Here is a 27,234-nt window from a genome sequence, read left to right as displayed (position 1 = left end):
GTTTGCTTATACGAGAGCTCTCTATGATGTAGCGGCATTCAGATCTTTGCGTCTTGAGAGTGGATCTCTGAGTGCCTGAGGAAAATGTGAGGAGTAGAATGAGAGAGGAGCAACCTTCACATAAGTTCAAAAGTCACACTGGCTTTGAAAATACAAAGCTAGAAGGAAGCTCTCACTGTCTGTGGTGAAACAGACCTACTTAAAGATGACATGTAATTGTTTCAATATTAATACAATATATATTTTTTTACATTCCCAGTGAAATATCCAGAGACAACCCCCACGCAAAGTTATATTGTGTGGATTCCCATTGAAATGACTGGATGTTGCCTGCAGTAATTCGTCAAAAATCGCTAAATGTGACCACACATTATGTCAGCCATTTGTTGGTTGACCAGCGGCATAAGACAGGGTCTGGACAATCTGTTTGTACTGTACGGAGCCCGTAAAGGGACCTTTGCAAAAATAAAAATATTCAGACTTTCACGTGCTAACGAGAAACTATTGCGTGCTCGTGAGAAACTTTCATGTGCACACGAGGAACTATTGCATGCTCACGAGAAACGTATCTCGTGGGCACGAGAAAACTATCGCATGCGCACGAGATACGTTTTCTCGTCTATTTATTTATCTCGTCTGTATATTTTTATCTTTGCAAAGGTCCCGTTGGGGGCTCCGTAGTACTGTCATTATTTTGTGATGTTAATTACGCATAGTGCTGTTGCTTGAACCATTAAGCATGCCTGTAAAATGTACTATTATAAACGCTGTGATTCATTAGATTCAATGGAGGTGAAAAGTGCAATTATCTCTGTTTATGCAGGCTGAAATCTTAGGTGTAGCACTATTATACAGATTCCAGCCATGCAGTGGGGTCTGCTGGATATCCATTAGGGCAGTAGGATGATGGTAAAAAAAGAAGGGGAAAAAAGCAGGCTACTCTCTGTAGATGCTGTTGAAATTCCTCCTCTTAATATACACCAGGGTAACATGCACCCAGGGCTCTTCGACACATCTTCAAAGCCAGCCACCAAACAGGCAGGCAGTACTTGAGACATCTTTCAGGAAGCTCTTGCAAATATAGGTAGAGTATACTGAAATGTACAGTCAAATATGGTTTTAAAAGACAAATCCTAACAGACCATCAAAACCTGTGACATAAGCAAAGGCACAATTGGATCATTTTATATGAAACACCATGTACTGAATAATTTTGAGCAACAGGTAACAGGTACAGCATTGGTACATATTCTGTTTACAGTAAACATGACAGCTATGGTTGTTTGAAACTCACAGTAAACAATATCGTGACACTGTTTCAGATATTATGGGATGCCTATAATTGCATATAAACTTGCAGATAACAGGTTTTTACTGTAGCATTTTTGACGGCCTTTTTTTATTTATTTTTTTATTGCAAACAATGTTTACAGTGTATTGTCACTGTCTTGTAAAGCTTAGTAAAAGTGCCTGAGAGTGTCTGTCTTAAAAAGAGAGATGCGCTAGAAGTATAGGCTTACAGCAAAGCTGTTCATCCCATAATACATAAATGGAGTCATGTAGATTTCACCATGATTAATGTGTAGGATGAAGTGCATAGCCAAATACATAAACGCACAAGATTAGTGTTTTAAAGAAACAGTAAAAAAAAAAAAAAAAAAAAAAAAAAAACACCAACAACAGCACAGTATACACATAGGCTACTTTAACAAGAACACATTTACACAATCTACCTGTCACCATGATGGGAAATTGCTACACAGCATCTTGATCATCTTTATTTCACTTTGCCAGCTGTAAGTAATGGTAAAAAAAAAAAAAAAAAAAAAAAAAAAAAAAACAAGGAAAGGAAATCTCTGGATGTTTAGCACAAAAAGCCACTTAAAGGAGAACTCCAGTCAATTTTAACATTGAGCGCATTTTTTTGTAAATTTGGAGTGCTGTCAGTACAGAGAACAACGACAAAAATCGGTTTTGCCTACACTGTGTTATCCTCTTTTTAAAATTTGCACCCTGTTGACTTACCCTGTTGGGCAAGTTTTAAACCTGCTTTTAGCCTCTTAACATCCTTGATGTGTCATTACAAGTGCCCAGCCATGTGAGTGATTCCTTTAGAGTGAACGCGGGTGAATCTGAATTTACATCCGGTTTTCGGTTGAAGTCCACAGTAGTCGATTGTCGAGTTCGGGTGCATGATCGTACGTACTAAACCTATGCGCGTGAACTCGACAATCGACTACTGTGGACTTCAACCAAAAACAGGATGTAAATACAGGTATGTGCGCTGGCTGAATAAACATCATTTTTATTCATATCTTGCACATCTACTGCAGTCAGATTCACCGCGTGTTGACTCTGAAGGAATCACTCACATGGCTGGGCACTTGTAATGACACATCAAGGATGTTAAGAGGCTAAAAGCAGGTTTAAAACTTGCCCCATTGAAGTCAACAGGGTGCATATTTTAAAAAGAGGATAACACGGTGTAGGCAACACCGATTTTTGTCGTTGTTCTCTGTACTGACAGCACTCCAAATTTACAAAAAAATGAGTTCAATGTTAAAATTGACCGGAGTTCTCCTTTAAGTTTAATATCTAATGTATATGTGTGTGAACATATGCTACATGACACAAATACAGTATCAGAGACTTGGGTGAAAACATTTAGTGTAGCTGCTGATGATCCAAGCAGAAAATAACATATATCAAAAATATTGATCATCTTTATTGCTACACACCACGTCTATCCATGTGTGCTTCTTCACGGTCTTACATCATGAGTGCTACTGAGAGTTAAAGTGAGTGAAAAAAAATGAGTGAAAAATTGAGTAGATCTGACCACACCATTTTCACATTAGTGTTTACTCTCAAGCCACTTTTCATTAGATAGGCCTACTACATTTGTGGTTGAAGATCCAGAGTAGCAGAGTGTGCTCGCTGCTGAATTGCTGTAATTTACCTACTAAAATTCAGAAACCAACAGGGTAAGTGGCTGTTATCTGAAAATACAGTGCAAAGAACAGAATAACTTTCTCTCAGGTCTCAGTTTTTTTTTTTTTACTGAAATATAGCTTCACTTCTGTTCCGTAACCCTTCCTCGTTTGCTCTCCGTTTCCTTTTCTTGATCCTTCCGCTGTGAGAAAATATGATAGGAAATTAGATTCTTCTCAAGCTTCTGAATGCTTGCAATAGGCCATGACAGAGCTTCTGGATCCAGTTTGACATTTCTCCTAAGAATTTGAAATCTATTTATCCATCCATTCATCCGTTTATTTGTTTTATATCTTTATACTGGTTGGGCCAAAGGATCACTTCCAGTGCCTTTCAGATTCTGCAGTTGCTTCATTTCATCCCAAGGCTCTTGCAGTGGCAACTGAGTCCATAACTCTGCATTATGATTGAGGTCTTGGTATTTTATAGTGCAGAATTTTATATTTAGTTTAAGGAATGTGTAACATATTCCACTGAATATATCCCACTAAACTAGTAATTATAGGCTGTGAGGCAGAGCGATCATTTGTGGTAGCAAACACGGAGGCATTTTCTTCCCTTGCCCTCCAATAAGCGTAACGGTACACGCTAGCAGTTTCTTAGTTTTTGTTCCAGAGTAAAACTAAAACTTATATTTAATTTGTCAAATATGTTTTAAGATGCTAGAGCTTGAATCTTTTCAACAGAGATACAATTCTGGCCGATAAGAGTGCTTGATAAATAACGGTATCACTTTAACAGATGGTACAGACATTGCAGTGTTGGTGAATCACTTACCATCTTTGAATGAATCTACACTTCAATTCAATTCAATTCAACGAAAATGTATTTCGGTCCTCACAGATAATTTTCCATAATAAAGACAAAAATATGCATAATTACCGAAAAAGTTGTAGGCTGAACCTGCTTGGTTTGTTATACAAATGTTTCAGTCAGGGCAAGAATAACTCACTCTAGGGGTTAGACCATTTACAATTTCTCAATGTTTTTTTTTATAAATCATCAAGTGGTTTGGTGCTTGAGACAAAGAGCATGCACCCCTGATGAATAAGAAAAAGCTGAGAACTATTCTTAGAGGAATGTTGTAGGTAGGCCAGTGGAGTGAGAGACAGAGCAGGGAAGTCCTGACATTTAATCAACTAGATGGCTTCATCACACGGGAAATCAATACCAATTTTTTTTTGTATTGATTACAATTGTATTGATAAGAGTAAATTGAACACTACTTACCATTAATATGACTTCTGGTAATGCATTGTTTTAGTGAGTTATTTGTCAAGTCAAGTCACCTTCATTTATATAGCCCTTTTTACAATACAGATTGTTTCAAAGCAGCTTTACTTTGATAATATCAAATGAATGCTACAAAGATCATTTTGGCTGTACACCAGCTCTAGAAGAAAGTCATTGTCTAACTTAAGTAAGTTTTTGATTGATTAATTTCCGTTGTAAAAATCATTAGTTATTAACTTAGTGGCCACTTACACGACACAGTTTTCAACTGAAAACAGAAAACTTTTAATGCGTTCTGGCCGTTCTTTGTAATTTGTCTTCACATGTGATATTTTATGGTAAGCAATTCAGTTGCAAATGAGACAAACCACAGATTCAGATCAGATAGCGGCAGTGACACTTTCATTTGAGCAGAATTTCACAGAGAACATTGTTAAACTCCAACATACATGTTTCCCGGTGTTGTCAGGTCAGAGAGAGAGAGTGCATGAGCATGGTTGCTAGATTGATAAGATTAAGTAAATCACTGGGAAGAAAATGTGTCTTTTTAGGAAAAATCCCCCGTTTGGGGGATTTGTTCTATTGACACCTGGCAACCCCAAAAGGAAAGATAGTGGAGGCTTGTCTTGTTACCAATGAAAAATGTGGAATGTAAAAAAAGAAAAAAAACCTGTTCAGAACAAATAATCAGATTATTTTTAATTCATCTAGAGAGGCAGAAATCGTTATCATGATTAAAATATGGTTAATCGTGCTTACATTGCAAAACCAATCAATAATCATTATCGAACGTATAGTCATACTTTTACATTTTAATTTCACTTAATACATTTTAAAGAATGTAATAAATAATACATATTTCACAATATTTGTTTCACTGTATTTTTGATCAAATAAATGCTGCCTTGGAGAGCATAAGAGCCTTTTTTCAGAAATGTATGTAAAATATTACTGCCCCAAACGTCCTATAGCCTGTAAAACCATCCCAACTAACAGAGCATTTTGACATTTTGGTGGCCTGTCAATAATAAAAGGAGGGAATAAAATGTCTTCTTTCTCTATCACCGCTGCCAATTTACAGCCAAGACTGAGAAGCGCGTGAAGCAATATAATGCAATCATTATAGGGCCTGACAGTGTGGAGGTCTGCCTGAGTTAAAGCATTCACTTCCCAAGTTCTCTGCTGGATGCACTTTATTTGGGAAATATTTAGGGCTTTACTTTGTAGACTGGTGATTGGTTGGGTTTTCACACTCTCACAGACCCCTCCTCCGTACGTGTGTGAAGTGAGGATTTGACTTACTATGATTAAGGTAAGGATGGTGCAGTTTGTGTGCGTGTGTGTGGGTGCAGCGGGCCACCGTGACTGTTGTTGTCAGAGCTGAAGGTTGTTAGCGGCTCAGTGAATGAGAAAATACCCGACGGGCCTCACTCCCATATCATGTCCGCCTACACCCAGACAGAGAGCGATGAACGGACTTTATGGGATTTCACCCAACACCTCAAGTGGTTAATTACGGGATGTGTAACATGACAAGTGTTTACACAGGATACAGTTCTGGAAAGGGATGCTATTGACAGCTGTTGGAGAACAGGTCTTGTGTTATATTGATATGAACTTTATGATATATTTATTTAAGTAATATTAAAGTTTATGTGTATGTATATATATATCAGTGAGAGAGAGCGAGAGAGAAAGAGAGAGAGAGAGAGAGAGAGAGAGAGAGAGAGAGAGAGAGAGAGAGAGAGAGAGAGAGAGAGAGACAGAGAGAGAGAGAGAGAGAGCGAGAGAGAGAGCATAACAGCATTTATTTAAAATAGAAATATTTAGTAACATTATAAAATGTCTTTATGGTTACTTGTGTGCAATTTAACTCTTTCTCTTTCTAAAAAAGTTGCCAGCCACCGCCAGTATTTTTGATCGTTTTCACAAGTTTCATGGCCCCCAGAATATGTCATTGTACCAAAAGGAATAACAGACCCTCTGCTTTAAAAAATAATTATAATTATTCTAGCGCCATGCATTCGTTTTTTATCAACACTCAAATCTGGGTAAGTTTCATAAAAAAAGCAACATTTTGAGCAAAAAGCTTTTGGTAGCCTTCTTTCAGAAGATGCCTAATAACGCTCCCTACCGTATAACAGTAAAAACGCGGAAAGCCGGATATTTCCGTCAATGCGGAGAAGCGCTGTCTCACCAAATGATGGAAATTTCCGTCAATGGTGGGGAAAAAGTGTATGTGTCCTTGCTAAATAAAAGTATTAATATCCTTTAAAAAAATCTTACTGACCCCAAACCTTTGAATTGTATAGAGAGGGAGTTTTATTTCATCCCCCCCCACTCACTTTGTGTTCTTCATTTATTTAACAGAAAGTTATTTTTTTATTACATTTTCATATAAACAGCCATGAGACCTGCAGTGCCGTGTGGTTTATATTCTGAAACATAAAGAATAGCTTACCGCAACAATGGTTTGCTGGTAGACCGCTGGCTGCGTAATGTCTAATTGAATAGGCGCAAATTGGCTTACAACCTCTGATGCTTAATTAGTTCAGGGTACACTGTTACAAAATGAATTAATACATTTCAACACAGTCAATTTAACTTGATTCCAGTGTGGTCTGACAAAAGTAATCATGTTGTATATACAGTGGGCTACAAAAGTCTGAGACAGTTTTTTTTTTTTTTTCTAATTTTATGAATTGTTTTCATTACAAATTATATTGTAAGCATAACAATTTGAGCTAACAGTTGAAAGGAAATACTAACATGACTTTCAGATTGGCTTTGTATTTAATTTGTCCCCTTTTGCTTTTATGGAGCTCGAGTGCTGCTCCCATTAACTCCCCAGGTGTGTTTGTAAAACCTATAATGATCATGTTCTCCAGAATGATTCAAGCCAAAGAGCATCCTGTGCTTCAATAGAAGCAAGGACATCTGACCTTTACAAAGAATGCCACATGATCAGTGACACAAATGTTCTTATTTGATTAGCGATCTGGAAATGTTATGTCTTTAATAGTTTTAATATCCTTAAATTTTCTGTTTATTTCCAGGTTTGAATTATTTAGACAATTTAGATATTCGTACCCTACTTATACTCCCTCATGTGACCAATGATGTATTTTCTCTTTTTCTGTTTCAGAATCAGAGAGAGATAAATGAGAAGTAAGAAAAGAGAGGCGAAGTATGACTTTGTGATGCATCGCAGCGTGGGAAGTCAAATCCAGTGAGGTCTCCTACTTTCCCCCTTAACCCCTTAAGAGACCACACCATCCAGGAGGCACCATTTCAAGGATTCTCTCTGGACCCTGATACCCACAGGAGGGGTGTGAACAGGAAGGCCCAGAGGAAGTGGACAGTGTGGGCAGGATGTGGGAGGGACTGAGACTGCATGTGTTCTTCTTGTGTTTGGGGGCTGCACTATGGAGCGCTGCAGCGGCAGCGACGTACAGGGGCTCAGGTCTACGGGAGCGCGGCCACCGCCGCCATCTCTCTTTGCACAGACACAGGGAGAGAGGCAAAGAAGGCCAGGTGCTTCACCGCTCCAAACGAGGATGGGTCTGGAACCAGTTCTTTGTCATCGAGGAGTACACAGGACCAGATCCGGTCTTAGTAGGTCGGGTAAGTAGAAAGAAGCAGCTTCTACATCCATTTTTTCTTGTCCTTTCCCCCCTTCTCCATCTCCCTCCCTCTTTTTTTTCTCTTAAGGTTATGCTGTGAATGAAAGTCATTGGGGTTTTCATTACAGACAGAGTCCTTGCAATATCCTCCATTTGTTCCACAAAAGCAATCAGTGGCCCACTTGATTAAAGGTTATAAATTGGATTTCCTTTTTAATAACTGTGCAGTCCCCTATGGTTCTTGCATAGGGGAAATGGACGATTTATGGGCCTGCCGGATAGTTACATGGCGAACCTTCAGCACGTTGGCCTTTAAATTCCCACCTGAACCCAACTGGAGGTTTAGACTTATTGAGTGGGGATATTCTGTGTCAGGAGTTTAATTTCATTTTAACCAGCATAATCAACATGCCTTAATTCGCATCAGCTATATATGATACTGTATGAGTGCAATCACAAACACGAGGTTCGTTCTCATTTTAATATGAAACAATGACGTTCGCTCAAGAGTAATGTAGACTTGCACTTAGGAGAGGGATGTTCCCCTATGGAATTCGCTGTCAATGCAGCAGCCATCAGGTTAGATATTACTGTAAGATATTATGCTATCATAGGTCGCTGAAGACCAGCCAAAAAGCTTTCTACTTCGAGTCAGCATTCCTGTTTGACCTGCTCGTTGTTGTTGAAAACCTCTCTTTCTCTCCCTACAGCTTCATTCGGATGTAGATTCAGGAATTGGAAACATTAAATACATCCTTTCAGGGGAGGGGGCAGGCACTATTTTTGTCATTGATGACAAAACGGGCAACATTCACGCCACAAAGACTCTGGACAGAGAAGAACAGGCCCAGTACACACTGACCGCCCAGGCTGTAGATCGAGACACCAACAAACCCCTAGAGCCTCCCTCAGAGTTCATTGTCAAGGTGCAGGACATCAACGACAATCCTCCAGAGTTCCTTCACGGCCCTTACTATGCGCGAGTGGCTGAGATGTCCAATGTTGGTGAGTGTGAGCCTCTGGAAAAGCATATTTGTCAGCTTCTTTTCTTTCTCTATGAGCCCACGCCTGACAGCTTGTTCCTCATGCATTATTCAAAAGAGCTGAAATCTGACTCTCAGAAAGACTCTCAGAGTCGCTAGCCTTGTTGCAACTGTTGTTTTGTGACTGCTGACTTGTCTGGGTGTGTGTGCCTGCATTTGTTTGTGTGCATGTGTTTGTGTGTTTACTGCATTTTCACTGTGCAATACATCATCAGTAATGCTCACCTGTCACGGGGTAACAATCTGTTACCCCAATACCCCTCGCTCACAACTCACATACAGTAATACTACTGGGAACCTCGAATGGCTAGTTTTGTCCAGGTCAATTCCTTATACTTCTAGACAAGTTGGTAAACATGCTGGGTAAATTAATTTTAGTGTGTAAACAGAATCAGATTTAATGGAAATTAGCCGACTGAGACAAAACCCGAGGCGACGGGTTGTATAATCTTTTTTTAAAGGCAGCAAGAGTATTTCAGAAAGCTTTCTGAAATACTCTTGCTGCCTTTAAAAAAAGGTTATTCAAGCTCAACTTTACATCCTGAGAAATAGCAAAGTTGCAGAATCGTTGTTATCTTTGCTGCCTCAATGGGAGATGTGTCCCAGACTGTGAGATCTGTGCAACATCCAAATGTGTTGGATCCCTCTCATGGCTGATTGGTGATGTTCTTCCTCTACAGGTACTTCAGTGATAAAGGTCACAGCTACGGACGCAGATGACCCCACGTATGGCAACAGCGCCAGGCTGGTCTACAGCATCCTGCAGGGCCAGCCTTATTTTTCTGTGGAGCCACAGACAGGTACAGTCGTCAATAATGATATTTTCACTGGTTCGGTGTTAGTTCTGTGGAGCCAGCCATGCATTCAAAAATGCATCATGTGCAATTTCAAGTCATGTTTGGCTTCAATTCAATTACCATGGTATGAGGATTGGGAATGAAGAGGGTAGTCCTTTCACGCTTCGCGAGAGCACCTTAGCTTTCTCTGAGCTAAATTAATTTGTGGTCACATTAGTCCTACAATGTCCCGGTGGCAGTGGAAACCCCTACAGCAGTCAGAGGAGATGGAACAGATGCTGCTAATAAACTAAAGCGGGATGTTTTTCTTGATCCTGTTCAGTGCGGCTCATCTGTGTGGTACTAACAAAGCCATCATACAACTATTTCACGTATATACCCTTTGGACTATGGGGGAATGCATTTGTTGCATGCTTTATGAACCTCAATAATGAGCAAAATAGCCAAATATTTTTTCTTGTCTGAAATATGAATGATTTATTTGTTTTATTTTTTATTGTACGGCAGTATTCTGAAGTGTAAGGCCAAGGTCAGTTACCCTACTGGATAAAAGCTGACTGTGTATGACGTGTACATGGTAGGGGAAGATGCCCCCTTTAAGAACAGTATGCATTTACTGCTAATTGTAATACATTTACAGATTAAATTAGCATATACTTATATTGATATTGATGATGATCATACAGTATATTAATGAAAATACATATCAAATAAATGTGACAATTTTGTTTTGTTTGTTTTTTGCTACTGAATTAGCATATGATTTAAAAATGTTTTTTAATAAGTTGTCATTAATATGAAATCAGTTATTCTATGCAAATGTATGCATTTTGACTGATTAGTTGAATAATTGAATAGTGACAGTAAAATCAAATAACAGAATACAATCATGCATCTGAATTTAACTTTTGCAGAAAATCAATAATCTATACATTTAACTTCAAGGGTTTTCTAATTACTACCACAACTAAAAAACTGTTTAGATGGAATACATTTCACAAATGTTGATGAAAAGTCAAGTCAATTAATTAGAGCATAAGCGGTTAAGTAAAGGAGATGAGATTATGTGACACCTGTGAACCAAGAGCACAAATGAATGGTCTGGAAGACATCTTACTCAATTTTGATCTATGCCTGTACGTGTGTCTATAGGAATCATTCGAACAGCTCTTCCCAACATGGACAGGGAGGCCAGGCAGGAATACGATGTCGTCATCCAGGCCAAGGACATGGGTGGACACATGGGCGGTCTGTCAGGAACCACTCAGGTTAAAATCACCCTGACTGATGTCAATGACAACCCTCCAAAGTTCGCTCAGGGTGAGAGAATTTATTCTTCCAGCTGTGAATGTTCTCTCCTTCTTTGTCTTTCTTTCTTTCCCTATATCTATCTCTCCTCCATCCATCATTTTTTGTCCCCCTCTATCCTTGTCAGGTTTTATTATAGTCACTGTGGCCATGCCTTGCTCTTTGGCTGGCTACACACAACATTACTCTGACCTCTGCTATGCATGCACCAAGGGAGGAGAGTTTGCTTTTAGCCAGTGTACAGCTCTTTCTTTTCCACACTTCAATCCTCAAACCACATATTAACATTGACAAGCCCTGAGGGACCAAGTCAGAATTTGCTAATATGAGCTACAGATGTTAACATGAAAATATCACAACTTAATTATTCAAATGTTCTTTAAACGTTCAGCACGAGCACAGTGACATCAAGTCTCTCAAGCGTGAAAGGCTGGATGAAATATTTACCGTGTTTGCGTACAGAGAGTGGGAATGCGCTTGTGTGAGCTTGCGCTCATGCATTGCCAATGTGACATTAAACTGCACACTAAGCACATAGATTTTATCTGTCTTTTTGTTCCAGAAATCAGCCCAATAAATCTCCTTCTAGCTTTCGCTTTTTTGTGTGTGCTCTGTGCCTCAGGCTCAGTAGCAAAGGGCCTTCAAGCTTTTCCCTGACTTAAGCAGAATGCAGCATGGTCCCAGTGCTCTAGCTCCTACATAAGCCCTGTTTTTGGTGCTGGTAGAAACCGTTATTCATGGACCAAAATAAACTGTACATTGCAAGGTTATTGCCCACAGTGAGTAGCTTAGGCCAGCATATCCTTAAATCTACCTCACCGATAGTTTGGAGCCAACTGCAAAATGGAACATTTCAGGAGCAAGATAGATTTTTAATGTAGACAGCAGTTTGGCTCGGTGCGCAGGTGAGAATCTGAGCTTCAGATATGTAATGTGGTTCTGGTAGCCCCGAAAATTAAGCTTGAGCAGTCGGCTGTCTCTTTTTAGGCTCGATATTGATTGCCAGAGTTGTTTGCCCTATCCGAAACAGACTTTGACACATGGCTCACTACAAACTTAGCTCCCGAAAAGCGTGTAGATGAAAATGCTCCCTTTCTTTTTTTGTCTGTCGAGGGTCTGATTGAAAAAACAGACCTTCTTGCACGCCCTGGCCTGTCTTCACGAGGACTTCCTCCCCATGTGGGAGTTATTTTTGTAAATGCAGCTGAAGCCTTTGGCTCTCAGCAAACAGGGAGTGGAGCCATATGGTCTTTCTGCGAGCTCCAGCCTCAGGCAGGTGTCTGTTATAGTCTTCATACACCCACCCACATACACGTACAGGCTCACTCGAGCACACAAATATAAATTTCACACATGCACTTGTGTTCTCTCCAGCTAAGAGCTCACAGGTGCCAGGCAGCTAGCTGAAGGTAGCACCTGTATCATGCAGCGAACTGACTCTCCATTCCCGGGTGGGCAGTGTGATCAGGATTTTTCTTGCCTGGGATATTACAAACCATATTACCTTCTACCTCTTCTTTCCTGAGAGCTCCCGGGACTCACTTTCCTACTTTACAGGTGTTTACACCATGGCGGTCTCAGAGGACAAGGTTCCTGGGGAGGAGGTGGGCCGACTGAAGGCCAGAGATCTTGACCTAGGGGAGAACGGACTGGTGGATTATCGCATCTTGGAGGGAGACGGCATGAACCTCTTCGAGATCACCAAGGACTCTGAGACCCAGGAGGCAGTCGTCAAACTAAAAAAGGTGAAGTGTGTAAGGGAGGAAAAACGAGTGCCAAAGAGGTTTGTTTGAATGCGACCTCTAGTTATGTAAGTGAGCTTGTGAATGGAAGCAAGTGTGCCTGAGAAAGGGAGGGGTGTTACTGTGAATTTCTGGCCATCCCTTAGTCTGTTCTCTTCTTGATGAATCGTTTGCATCTAGCTTATTTGCTTATTCATTTGTGTTCCTATTTGCATGGACGCTCAAATATGCAAGGTTGTGTGTTCAGGTGTAGGACTACTGGGAAGCTGGAGTGATTTTTCACCATTTTCACTCTGTAATTGCAATGACATTGCCCATCCCTTCCCTATTATATCTGAGATGAGCATTGACTTTCATGGCTGCTTCTCTCTGTCCATGTGAGGGGAACTCATCTGGGCCGGGCTGCCTGGGTTATTTCTCCCCTGCTGTGAGGCCCTGGATTATGCAGACAATTACACAGCCACTCGGGTTAGGCTGCCGCCCGTCCGTACCCCCACCTCCTGTGGACGAGGCAAATTCCCATATCGCCTTGAGGAGCCTGCTCACCACCAACCAGCTTTAGCCTGAGAACCAAAGAGACCCAGTCTGCAGCCGTACCACTGCCACCTGCTGGTGATCTTTTACCCTTCACCCCACAGCTTGAGATCTGTAATGATCATCCACAAAATGATCGGTAGATAGGGAAGCATATTGATGAAGAATTATTGCTGTTTGAGATGTGTCATCTGGTGAAGCATCAGCATATTATGGATCTTGTTTGTGTAAAGGAGGTTTGTATAAAGGAGGTTGAATGATTGGGGCATTGTGTCAGCCTCGCTTGTTTTATTTATTTTTTTAAGCGTCATTGCCACAGCAGTGCATTTTCACATGGCAGAGAAGGGTATAAGGAGGGGATGAATCAGGAGTAAGGGTGAGAGAACAGACATTACAGCATGCCAACAACAATCAGCTTGATGCAATGCTGCTTCACTCAATAACACAATGCCTCGCTGATACACCTCTTGGGAAATCATCACCTTTTGCTCTTCAAAGCATGTTGAAAATTAAAGTCGAAATTACTGACGGAATTGCCAGGGTTTTAATCAAGTATTCTGTTTCAACTGCGGGCAGGCGACGCAGGCTGAATATTAAGCAGAGACGTAGCATTATTGTGAATATTATCTGCTTCTGATTAGGTTCAGTCGGGAGTTATTAGGTGCCAAATAAAGGATTATAGTAGGGGGAAAGAGAGAGAAGAGGGACCACTGTTGTCAGGATAAACAGAGAATAGTTTCCAACCTGTTGGAGGAAAGAACTGGGTCATAGTTGTTTCAGCGTTGGCAGCTCCATTAAAGAGATCCAAAGAAAAGAAAAAGGGAGAGAAGAGAATGAGGAAGCGAGAAAAACAATTTTTAACCAATCAACACACAGCTAGCTCGCATGTGTATGTGTTTGAGTTGATATGTACCCTTTATGTGTAATTCTCACTTGGTAATTTGTGGCCGAGAGGTGTGATGGGTGAGACAGGCTGATCAGAACACAGGCAGACGTGTGAAAACTGGCGATGCAAGAGGACACAGGCAGACCAAATGATTGGCTGCATTTGAGCACAGTTGTTTGTTAAATGTTGTTTTATTTGCTTACACCTAAATGGCATGAGAGTTGTGCCAGTGGAGAATTTTGGGAAAAGTGCAATTACTAACTGAAATATGTTTGCAAGAGCCTTGATATTTGTATTCTTTCTCATATGAGCTTCTTTGTGGAGACAGTCTCCTTCCCAAATGTATAACAACAGTGCCCTCTAGTCTGTGTCTTTTAAAGTTTGCCCCTTTTTAAATCTGGTTAGATGTATTCCAGTGTTTCTTTATTTTCTAATTAATTTCTGTTGATTTATTGGTAATCTATTAATGGTTATTTATTTGCTCAAACTTTTATTTATCTAGTAATTCCCCTTTGGTTCTCTGTGTAGTCCAGAATCTATTGACACAAAGGTCATTTTCATCTTCAAACATGTACAGTGACTCCTGAATATATATATATATATATATATATATATATATAATTTTTTTTTTAGCCTCTATCAAATTGAATAACCAAATTGTGTCCTGACCTCTTGTTTTCAGCCTGTGGACTTTGAGACAAAGCGATCGTACACACTGAAAGTAGAAGCTTCCAACCCACATATGGACCCCCGTTTCATCGCCTGGGGTCCATACAAAGATACTACCATTGTGAAAATATCAGTAGAAGATGCAGACGAACCCCCGACCTTCATGGCTCCCGGCTACAACTTTGAGGTGGAGGAGAACGCCCCAGCAGGCACTCCGGTCGGCCGTGTGCATGCCAAAGATACCGACATCATGAACAACCCCATCAGGTAGCACCTCCTTCCTGTAAAAACAAAACATAAACATATTACTTTTGCTTTGCCTGTTTTTTGCCAGTACAGAAGTATGATCAGTGCTTTGTGTTTGATTTGTGGAATCTTGATTTGTTAGACCAAATTCAAAGAGAGGCAGAAAAAAAAAAAAAAAAAAAAAAAACACATTATGTGACCCTGGACCACAAAACCAGTCACATGGGTCAATTTTTTTAAATTGAGATTTATACAACAAATGAAAGCTGAATAAATAACCTTTCCATTGATGTGTGGTTTGTTAGGATAGGACAATATTTGGCAAAGATACACCTATTTGAAAATCTGGAATCTGAGGGTGCAAAAAAATCTAAACAGAGAAAATCAACTTTAAAGTTGTCCATTTATGTTTGTGATTGTGCTGCATTCACTCACAAAAATAAATGTTTTATATATTTACGGTAGGAAATTTACAAAATATCTTCATGGAACATGATCTTTACTTAATATCCTAATGATTTTTGGCATAAAAGAAAAATCGATAATTTTGACCCATACAATGTATTGTTGGCTATTGCCACAAATAAACCTGTGCGACTTGTGACTGGTTTTGTGATCTAGGGTCACATATTATATGCAATATATATATATATATATATATATATATATATACAGAGAGAGAGAGAGAGAGAGAGAGAGAGAGAGAGAGAGAGAGAGAGAGAGAGAGAGAGAGAGACCCTCCAAAAGAAAGTTTTCACATTTTATTTTTTCTCTTTCATCCCAGATATATGATCCCACGCTACACAGACTTGGAAGAGTTTTTCACCATTAATCCAGAGGACGGCATTATTAAGACCACAAGGCCCTTAGATCGGGAAGCACAGGCTTGGCACAATATCTCTGTCAGTGCTACAGAGATTGGTAGGTCACTCATCTCCTTTCCGGGCTTTTTAAATAACAGAGTAGCCGTGCATGTTTCTCATTTTTTCCCTAACCAAGCACTCCAGCTCTCCCTCCACCCTGCTCTTATGTGGTTGTAGTGTCGCCAGGCCTCCTGCATGATTTCAGAAGAGACAGCCACAGATTACCTCTTCAAACTTCAAATGATACCCTCAGTTCAGTGAACAGAGTGTAATTGGCCATAAATGTTATATATTTATTTTTGCGTGTATGCGATTTCCTTGAGGTGCAGTTAGTGTTTGTCTGGTTGAATTCAAGGTTTCTGACTGATACATTTTCCTTTTCATTCCACTGTCTTTGATGATGTCAACCATCAAAAATGTATAATGTATAAAAATGCATAATATCAAGGCATTCACTAAACCTGATAATTTCAGATAGGAGCTGTGAGTGAAGCACACTTCAGTCTTTTTTAGTCTTGTCACTCATGTCTTATTATAGATATATCTCAAATAACTTGTCTTTTTTGTTTTATTATTTCTGTTGTTGTTCCAGGTGGCCATCACCAAGATGCAAAAGTACGAGTCAATATCAAAGTCAAAGATATGAATGACAATGCTCCTGAATTTGCCACTCAAAACGAAGTGCTTGTCTGTGAGAATGTCAGCCCTGGAAAGGTAAGTAAACTAACTGTTTATACTTGAGAACCAATTAAATATTTGTAGGGCTAATTAAATAAACAACTAATTAAATCATCAGTAACACTTTACAGTAAGGTTCATTAAGTGAGGAATAATTGACAACGGGCAATCTTAAATCCAGCTCCACCAAGCTGAGGAACCAGCTTGGGTGGTCTTACCAGCTACCATGTTTACCAGCTACCATGAGCTGGTCATGCTGGTTTTTCCAGTAGGGGAGAACAAGAGTATGTGCTTTTTGTACGTAATAAAACATAATTTTGTAACAAAAACATTGAAATAATTGGTAATTTTTGTCCTATTGTTTGCTATATTTATATTTGCTATATTTTGGTTCTTTTGCTGTTGTAGGCTGTAAAGACCTTTGAAATAACTGAAATAATTTGATGAAGTGATACTTTAGCCATGCATTTCCCTGAAAATAATTGCACAACTTAGAAAGTTTGTTAACCAATCAGATTCAAGCATTCAGCAGCCCTGTAGTTTTTATTAGTTAATGCATAACACTTATTTTATTGATATAGTATTTTATATCAATTTATATATATTGCATTAATGTTAACACACACATCTACACTAGGGGAGTAGTGTAGGGGACAAAGGGAGTCTCTCAAAGGGGAGTTTTTTTTTTTTTTTTTTTTTTTTTTCTTAAATAAATGTTAAATTATATTAAAAAAGAAAACAGTTATTTTAAAGTGCAATAATATTTAACAATTACAGGTTCTTTTTACTGTATTTTTGATTGAATAAATTCAGTTTTGTTGAGCATAAGTGACTTTTTCAAAAGAATGAAACAATCTTCCCGACAACAAATCCTTTAAAGAATAGTGTATAATCTTATTGTAAAGTGTTACCAGATAATATTTTAGACTAGTGGTGAAGTTTTAGCTTAAATGCTATTGCTTAATGTCATTTATTTGAATGTACCGTATTAATATGTACCTGTTAAATTTAAAACTGTCTTTAAATAGGTACAGAAAACTGTTAATGAATTAGCTAATATCTAAAAGAGGTCACAACTTCCATCAAAACTTTTAAATGAACACAAAAAAAAAGATTAAATTGAATGTGAAATTTAATCAATGCCGTGTTCACTTTCCCTTTGTCGGGCAGTTGAAAGTTTGAGTGACTGACAGAAAAAAAAAAAAGAGGCATACATTTATTTAAAGGCATGCCCTGGTGATTTTAACCAATTTAACATGACCTGATATGAACTCTCTGCTCCACAGCTCATTGAGACAGTTAGTGCTACGGATAAGGACGAAATGGCCCACCGCCAGCACTTCCACTTCAGCCTGGCCCCTGAGGTCGCTAATAACCACAGCTTCTCCCTCAAGGACAACAGAGGTGAGTGACACACAAAACACCACATAATAGAATAATTTCCACTGAAGAACTGCTTCTTTCAAGCCAAGTACAATGCCTCAGGAAATACGCCAATTGAAACACAAAATATTTTAGTCTCTTTCCAAACCAAATGAGTTTATCCATGCGTAGGAGTGAGTGTGTGCAGTGTCGCCCAACCAACCTCGTGTTGATAATTAGGTCATGATGAGGTGGGCAAATTCAAGTCAACTTCCTCTCTTATTAATTATGGAGGCGTCACTCTCATTTGAGCTTCTCCATCTGTGGATTGGAAACGTGGGTGAGGCCCAGCTGGGAGGCAGCCGCATTTATATCTACTTCTCAAGCATCCTGCTTGTTGCACCAAAAAAACCATCATCACCTTACTTCTAATAGTCTTTGCCCAAACAGGTAGATGCAGTTTTGAAGACCACATATAAGAGCCCTACCTACTGTAATGTGTGAGACTCGATTGCTGGGAAATGAGAAGTCTGAAGTTTAAGCTCACTGAAGAGCCTCTCTGAGGAGCGCCATCGTGACTGGGTGGTGTTTGCTGCTTTCATGAACTCATTATATTGTGGCTCTAGGTAGATTACAAGCTGAATTATGTATGTTTCAAAGAAACTGTAAATCGTGTTTACTTTGCTTACAAGGAGCTTTGGTGTTATTTCAGAACGCTCGGTTCGACTGCTATGATATGATAATGAATTGTAGTCCATATGCTAACAAACTAAACTGTTTCCCACCTCTAGACCTGTTGAGTTTGTAGTCTTAAAACCTGGTAAAGAATTTGCATTTTCGAGCCATGGGTTCAGAAATTTCCAATCGTTTTTCAGAATTACTTCAGATTTTCCTGTTTTTTTTAACATCAATTAAACTTGTGGAAGCTGTTATTTTTTCATCGCTAAATAAGGACTACACTATCTGTGACTTTATGTGCTGAACGAATCAGACAACTGTAGCTCCATTTAATTTATTTAACCAAGTTTAACCACAGACTTTATTTTACTCAAAAAGCAAAACCTTTTCTATCCTAAACACCCCAAGAGACCCCATGGCGAAATAGCCTTGCAGGTTGACCTACAAATTGACGTCATGATTGAACCTCTCTGTTCCACTGGCTAAATTCTGATTGTGCTATATTTCTCTTTGTCCACCAGTAGATTGAAATATCATGAAATACAATAAAGCTGTCAGTAGCTGATGCTGGTATCTTCACATAATTGTAAGGCAAGGCAAGGCATGTTTATTTATATAGCACATTTCATACGCTATGGCAATTCAAAGTGCTTTACATAGAGAGGAATAAAACTAATAACAAAATAAAAGCAAGGAAAATTCAAACAGTTATTCAAAAGCTTTACATAGAAAGGAATTATAATAATCACACTATAGCAATTTGCATAGAAAATAGAGACAAAATAAAAGCAGGGGAAATTAAAACAGTTATAAAAGGAATTAAAAGAGATAAATGATACAGTTATAAAATGAATTAGAGTAAAATGAATTTAAATAATAAATAAACTTCTCATCTGGCAAAACACCGGTGTATCTTATTTTGACTCTGAGATTTCCCCATGACGGTCAGTATTCTTCTGTGGATTTTCATATTCTGTGGATTATCTGAGCCCACCAGATTAGTAATCTGTACCAATCCAGACCAGTAATCTGTACTAGTCACCACAGTGTTCTCTTGATAATCCGTAAATTGTAGTCAATTGTAGCCTGACTGAGTGAAACGTGTTAATTGTATTTAAAGTGAAAATGTTTACAATCAGAGATCTGTTTAGGCTTTTTTCTTCTTAAATTAATAGAGTGAAGCCATGTGAACAGAGAAGATGAGGGAGTGAAAGAGAAATGACTGTCTTTCCCATTTGGTCTGCTTTAATGAGAAAGGAGATGAGCACTTTTTAGCTGGCCATTTCAAAAGCCAACAATATTAGGGAGACAGATTAGGCTACTCAGAATGACTGGCTTTATCAGGATCCAGGGCCTTTCAAATGGATACAGTTTTCAACAGCTTTGCCCACCCATTTATCTGAAGCTCCATTATGCTCCATTCTCTGCACAGAGGCTCTGACATGGCTCCTCTTATCAGATGGACGTAATGAAGGCCTGCTGATTATGTGCATGAACTCTAAATATTAAGAGTATGGAATATTATCTGTTTAGTTGTAATAAAATAAAATAAAAAAAACATCAGATCTGGTTATATATGTGTTCCTTTTAGGCTGCAAGGTTGTGAAAGTGCCAAATGCATTTTAATGTGGGAATTAAACATCCAGCAATAGCATCTTTTTAGTAAATTCTATTGTTGTGGCCCATATATTTTTTTAGGTCCGTATGAACTTCATCTGCTGGTATATACAGTACATAGTATATTGCGGTATTATAATAATGGATAGAAAAAAAGATGCCCTGTTCATTTTATACTGTTAATCTAAAAAGATAAAAAATAATAATAAGAATTGCCCCCGGTTTCACAGACAAGGCTTAAGCCAGTCCCAGACTAAAATGCATGTTTGAGCTGTTTTAACTGAAAGTAAATTGCTCTGACATATCTTAAAATATGTCAGTGCCATTGTTTTGTCTTAAGATGCACATCAGTAATGTTTTTATCTAAGGCATGTTTATAAAATCTACTTAAATTTAAATTAAGTTCTAATTGAACTAAGGCCTAATCCTGGCTTAATCTAAGTATTGTCCGGCCATAAAGAGTATATAGGTGTTTATGATGTCAGGCTCAATATTTTTGCCATACATCAAGTGTATGTGGCCAGTGAATCATACGCATGCATGATTCCTTGAGCTTTCTAAGTGTACTGCATTCTTCAATAAAGGTGGCCCAAAAACACAACATTGAAAAGAAGGACCCAGAGGAGCTGTCTCTGGTTCAAATGTAGCAAATTAATACTTCACACAGCCCATGGTAATCCCACTGACAGAATATGATATAGAATTATAATGGATAGCATTAGATTGATCGAGCCTGTCCGCGACATCGTGCTATATGAGCGTTGTAGCCATATCATTAGCGGCCTTCCCTGACAGAGCCACTGAAGGTTGAAGAAAGTGGTGCCAGAGGGAGTGAAAATGACTAAACCCCGGGCCCCTAAATGAACTCACTCCATCTACGCCTTCAGCGTGACCTTGCACTGAGTCAGGGAAATGCACTGGCACTGATCCATCGCTCCCAGTTGCAAATAAAACCAATACCGCTCCCTCCGCTCTAACTTTGATTACACTTCCAAAAGCTGATAAATGTTCACAATATTAAACATGAATTTAATATTGGAAGATTCACACCTCATTGACTCTCACCGGTGGCTGTGGGTAGTTCTCATGGCACCTAAACTCCAGGGAGGGGAAAACTTTGTAATTCTGTTCAGCACATTAACAACTCTGTTGTGAATTTACTAAAATCTTATAATCTCCTCAGCAGCTGAACTAAACACTCCATCAATGTTCCTCTGTTGCTTCCACAGACAGCACCGCCAGCATCTTTGTGATCCGGAAGGGCTTCAGCCGAATGACCCAGGATGTGTACCACCTTCCTATTGAGATTAATGACAACGGCGTACCCTCGATGAGCAGCACCAATACTCTTATAATCCGTGTGTGCAGCTGCGACAGCAAAGACACCATCCTCTCCTGCAATGTGGAACCTTTCATCCTGTCAGCAGGACTGAGCACTGGAGCTCTGATTGCCATCTTGGCCTGTATTGTTATTCTACTAGGTGAGCCTAATTATATTTATATACGAATATACAAGCAACCATGTGTAAATAATTGGGGTCTTGCTTGGTTGGTTTAAACATTCTCATAGGGACCTGATGCTTGTCAATATTTGCATTTTACCCCAAAAATACACTTACACACATACAACTACAGAAGCATATTTATAGAACAGATACAGTACTTCACAGAGTACATAGTTTATTTACTTTGCTTGTCTCTAAAAATTAATCAGAGAAGAAAAAAGTGAGCCTAAGTAGGTTGTAAAGATGATCATTTGCAAAATGAATATTTCAAATTGTCAGAGACGAATGCTTTAGAGTAATTGTAGTGCTAAAATACATTGTAAGTAGGCAAACTCATGCAGTTACATGTTGGACAACCGCAAAATCACACATGCACATTGTAAGCATACTTTTAACCAATACAGATTTTTTTTAATAACAATTCATAAAATAAAATAAATGTTAATATATCAAATTGCTGTTACTGTGTAAAATGTATAAATAGATTAGATGGTAACACTTTATTTTAAGTTGACGAAGCTACACTTTACTACATGCACTTAGTAAAGTAATATCAGTAAATTATGCATAATTTACAAGTAACTAACCCTAAACCTAACCCAAACTGTAACTCTATAATACATGTACAGTAGTTAATTAATATTACTTATTTGAGTAAGTACAATGTTACTGTCACCTTACAATAAAGTGTAACCGATTATATTTCTGTAGCTTTTATGTTTCCATATACGCACACAATCGTGTTTTTTGGGAAATGCACATAAAGTTACTAAATTTGCACATAGAAAACACTCTCAAGAAGGATTCAAAATGTATTCTAATGTGTAAAGCCTGTCAATCCATATTGAAGAACTATAAAATTACCCTTCATCATTTCCCAAAATATATTAGCTGCCTCAAGTTATGGGGACGTACCAAATAAATATTAAAACATTGCATGTAATGGGAACACTTTATCTTTGTAATGAAACATTTCCAGCAACTACATTTAAGAAAACAGTTTCTGATGTGATTACGTATTTACAGAAGCATCGATAGTGAGAGATGCTGTTAGCATTGGCTTGACATTTGTCTGTATGTCTGCAGCAATCGTGGTGCTGTTTGTGGCCCTGCGGCGCCAGAAGAAGGAGCCTTTGATCGTATTTGAGGAGGAAGACATTCGGGAGAACATCATCACCTATGATGATGAGGGAGGTGGAGAGGAGGACACAGAAGCGTTTGACATCGCCACCCTACAGAACCCAGATGGTGCCAACGGCTTCCTGCCCCGTAAGGACATCAAGCCCGAGCTGCAGTATCCTATGCGCCCCGGCCTGAGGCCCATCGGCAACAGCGTGGATGTGGATGATTTCATCAAATCTCGGATTTCTGACGCGGACAATGACCCCACAGCGCCCCCGTATGACTCCATTCAGATCTACGGTTATGAAGGTAGAGGCTCTATCGCCGGCTCTCTCAGTTCCTTAGAGTCGGTGACCACAGATTCAGACCTGGACTATGATTACCTCCAAAGCTGGGGGCCGCGCTTCAAGAAACTTGCCGATCTTTACGGCACCAAAGACTCTGCTGATGACAACTCTTAACGTTCGCTCAGATACGTCCTTTTTCATCTCCCTCCACCCGGCCCACCTCCACTAACTGTGTGTTTTGTGAAGTTTACTATAAGTATTCCATGAGTTTGTCACTTTATAGTAAACTTTAGCTTGTTTGTAAGTATACGCACAGTATACTAGATGCTGGGAGCCTCACAATGTGCTATGCGGGAGCCAGAAGGGTGGAAATAAAAATTTTACAAAAACAAACAAAAAAAAAAGATAAAGGAGACACATAGACACATCTGTGGTGGACATGTCTCTGTGGTGTGTATGAAATGAAGAAATATGTGACAATATTGTTTAAGAACTGAAGAACGTTCTGTTACACTTTTGATGTTTGTAGGTTCCTACAGGTTTGAGGTTATGGATGTGGATCACAGAGAGACATGGATTTGTTGATACTGTGAACGAGCTCACAAAGAAATAAAAAACAAAAACAGTTGCCTTAAGTAATCTTGAGCGAACGTCAGCAAATTAAGGGGCCGTTTACACGACACCATTTTTAACTAAAAACGCAAAACTTTTTTTTGTGCGTTTGCCTGTTTATTTACACGACAACTGCGTTTTGGGGGTCTGAAAACTCAAACTTTTTAAAACAGGCTTCAGAGTGCAAGTTTTTGAAAACGATACTGTTATGCGAATTTGTGAAAAAAGTGACGTCCTGCGCATGCATATTACGTGTTCAGTCTATAGGCGCATAGTTTTTCTTTACAAAGTGACCTCGCCACCTACTGGCCTGGCATACATGGTACAGCATTTTTAATTGTTTTCGCGAATCAGTGTGAACAGGGATCATTTTGACAACGTTGTCTTCTGTACACAAAAAACGCAAAGGAAAAGCTTTTCCGGTTTTTAGTACATCGATGTCGTGTAAACGTACTCTTAGACTTCTGTAGCTTCTGTAGCGCCTCCATATTGTCTTTGGAGACATTGTCCAGACAGGTCCTCTTATATATATATATATATATATATATATATATATATATATATATATATATATATATATATATATATTTATGGAAGCAGATGGATTCAGCAAAAATAGACTGTGTTTTTCTGTCAACTAGAATAAAAAAAAAAAACCTTCAGCCCAGTTCCATCTACAAACAATCACAAAGAAAACCCTGTGAGCTCAAAAATCGCCTTAACTAATGGACACTCTTGCAACTTAGTGCATTTTTTGTAACTTGAAAGCTATATCCTAAAGCAAGCTAAAGTCCTTATAACGTATGTACAGTACAATGTGCAAAATATGTCTCTTGAGGATCAATCTTACACCGATCAGTTTATGTAAATCTTTCTCTTTTTTTCTATTATGATGATATCATTATGACTATCATTTTTTAATGTTTTCTTCATTTCTCATTTTCTTTAATGGCTTATTTTATTCTCCTTGGTGAGAAAATAGCAGTATGTCCTGTCGCAGTGAGAAATGGCTAATTTCTATGTCGATTTTATGGTAACTATTTGTACAATTTTAAAAGTTCTTATTTTAGTATACATACAAATACCAGTATTTCAACATGTAAGGATATTACAGCATCACACTTATATTTTATGAACATTGTACTGTTGCTTTATTATGTGCTTCAATCTAAGAAGCAAAAACTTTGAAATAAATGCTCTTTTTATAAAAATGATTGATGGTGGTAATAAATTTGTGTGATGAAAATCTATTGGCGCTAATCGCTGTAGCGCAAGCCATGATGGAAACACAAAGGTTGAACGCGAATACAGAGCCCTCGAGTTTTTTTTTTTTTGCATTCACACTAGCAGAGACGTGCAGAGCTTTTCTCCAGCGGCTTCGGTGCTTTCCAGTGGTAGGTCTCTCCATTGTCTCCAACTAGAGAGGCTCGCATTCTTTCGTCTCCCAGGGTAGCCGCACACTGAAAGGTCAATGTGCACTTTGTTAAAAAAAGGGAAAAAAAGATTGAAAAGAAAAATAGCATTACATAAAACCGATCTTCAGCCCACCTGAACGAGATTGGACACCAATTTCCCTGAAAGGGCTTGGAAATAAACAGAAGAGCACTGCTGCAGGCTCTTTTCGCCCATGCAGGAAGACTACACATGCCCGTAGCCCTGTATGGAGTGAAGCACAGAAAATAGTCTCTGATGACAAACCGTACCATGTGGAACTGTTGCCCTTAGCTAACCTCCATGCTAGGTGTCCTCTTAACAAGCAGCTAAAACACATGCCCTTTAAAAATACTGGTTTTGGTTTATTTTTACCTGAGTTTTTGTCAGAAAGGATATGGCTATCTGCGATTCTGAGCAGAAGAAAAAAAATGTCACATGACAGCAGCTGTGCAGTTTTCATGTCATGTCGCTAGACATGTTCTGTCAAAGAACTAGATTACGGAGGTGCACTAGCAGTGGGTGGCATCCACTTGTTATCTGATTAGTGATTTCAAACCAGTGCTCCACGGACATATGTCAAACGGGAATTGCCGGATTTTCACCAACACGGCTGATTGTTTTGAAATGCGGTTTACTGTTTCTGAAAAAAATGCCCTGTACAAAATTTTGTTCGGTAAAGCAATACAGATAAAGATTTATTTACAGATAAAGATAAATGTCGCATTTACACACAAAGTACTGAGGCAGGTTTTTTTTTTTTTTTTTTTTGTTATAACGTCACCTAATTCGACTGGACGATGGTCGGTATAACAGGCCTCTCAGCTTTTTCTATTTTCTGGATAACCGGTTTTCTCAACCAAACCCACTTACCATTAGCCTTACTGTTCTGGTGATTGTCCTGCCACCCTCTGTGCCCTTTAGGTCCTACTAACAGGGTGGACCTGGTGATTCCTACAACCTCTGTCTCTCCTCAGTGTGTAGGGAGCGGGTGGGGAGGGGCAGACTGCAGCTCTGACTCGGATCTCAAGGATCTATACAAAAAGTGTCAGATTCTTCCCTGGGTACTATGAATCAATAGTTCCTTCCTGACACTGGCGCTGCAAGCATTAAGTGTGGTTGGGTGCACTGCGATGTACCTGAGATAGAGAACAGGGTGGAGGAAAGACCTGCACAAAATGCTCGAAAGCCCTAGAAACCTATCGTTGCATATGACAGACAAGATCAAAATTAGAGGTGAACATTCTTTGTGAATCTTTGTTCAGAGAAAACAACAATGCATACTTATCGAAATCAATTCCATTGTCAATGAGGGTTCAAGATCAAAATGATTTTGTAAGAGGGTCACATCGTCTCATATCAGTGATGCATTTGCTGAGGGAAAAACAGTTTCTCTGACTGTTTGTGTATGTGTGTGTTTGGGTGTGAAACATATCACACTTCCACATTATCTTCCTTAAGCCTAGCAGTGCTTTATTATTATGAGAGCAAATAGTAGGCCTAGTAGTAGTACATATAATGCACATTTTATTTAAATTGTATTATATAATTATATACCTGAAATGATATAGGAACATGATCTGTTGTCAAATGAATGATAGAACATGGCACCTTTGTGTATATTACTAAAATAGTTCTTTCTTATGTTAATTTACTCGGCTTTGTGTAACTGAATAAATCCTGCTTAATATATTTTTGCTCTTCTATCACTGGCAGAAGCCATTATTCCCTTTGTGTTGTCATTCAGCACTAAGCCCTCAATTAAGAATTGTAACTGCTCTGACTGATTTTGTCTTGTTTGCTTTATAGGATTGCTTTCAACAGGAAATTCAAGAAGATTTACTGTTGTTTGATTGTTACAAGCTGATTGTTAAGCTTGTAAGCCTGAAATACTGAGATACTGTTAAAGCAAAGGCAGTCGCTTCAGAAGTTTGGAGAGAGAGAGAGAGAGAGAGAGAGAGAGAGAGAGAGAGAGAGAGAGAGAGAGAGAGAGAGAGAGAGAGAGAG

At 38.9% G+C, this 27,234-nt stretch overlaps 1 protein-coding gene across 1 annotated transcript in view; it reads left to right on the top strand.

Moving 5' to 3' along the window:
* The window catches only part of cdh11 (cadherin 11, type 2, OB-cadherin (osteoblast)), a 58,341-nt gene extending 34,167 nt beyond the window's left edge, over positions 1–24,174 (top strand). The window contains exons 2-12 of the mRNA XM_079867076.1: positions 7,370–7,848; positions 8,558–8,852; positions 9,571–9,690; positions 10,840–11,007; positions 12,553–12,740; positions 14,840–15,093; positions 15,857–15,993; positions 16,528–16,649; positions 17,900–18,017; positions 21,500–21,751; positions 22,862–24,174. Of these exons, the coding sequence (XP_079723202.1) occupies positions 7,597–7,848; positions 8,558–8,852; positions 9,571–9,690; positions 10,840–11,007; positions 12,553–12,740; positions 14,840–15,093; positions 15,857–15,993; positions 16,528–16,649; positions 17,900–18,017; positions 21,500–21,751; positions 22,862–23,358 (2,403 nt within the window). The 5' untranslated portion in view covers positions 7,370–7,596 and the 3' untranslated portion in view covers positions 23,359–24,174. The remainder of the gene's footprint in view (positions 1–7,369; positions 7,849–8,557; positions 8,853–9,570; positions 9,691–10,839; positions 11,008–12,552; positions 12,741–14,839; positions 15,094–15,856; positions 15,994–16,527; positions 16,650–17,899; positions 18,018–21,499; positions 21,752–22,861) is intronic.
* Positions 24,175–27,234: the final 3,060 nt, after the last annotated feature.

Source organism: Squalius cephalus (genome assembly GCF_949319135.1).
Source record: "Squalius cephalus genome assembly, chromosome: 3".
NCBI classification, from domain to species: Eukaryota; Metazoa; Chordata; class Actinopteri; order Cypriniformes; family Leuciscidae; genus Squalius; species Squalius cephalus.
The sequence above is the reverse complement of the archived record's forward strand: the minus strand, read 5'-3'. Positions and strand labels throughout refer to the sequence as shown.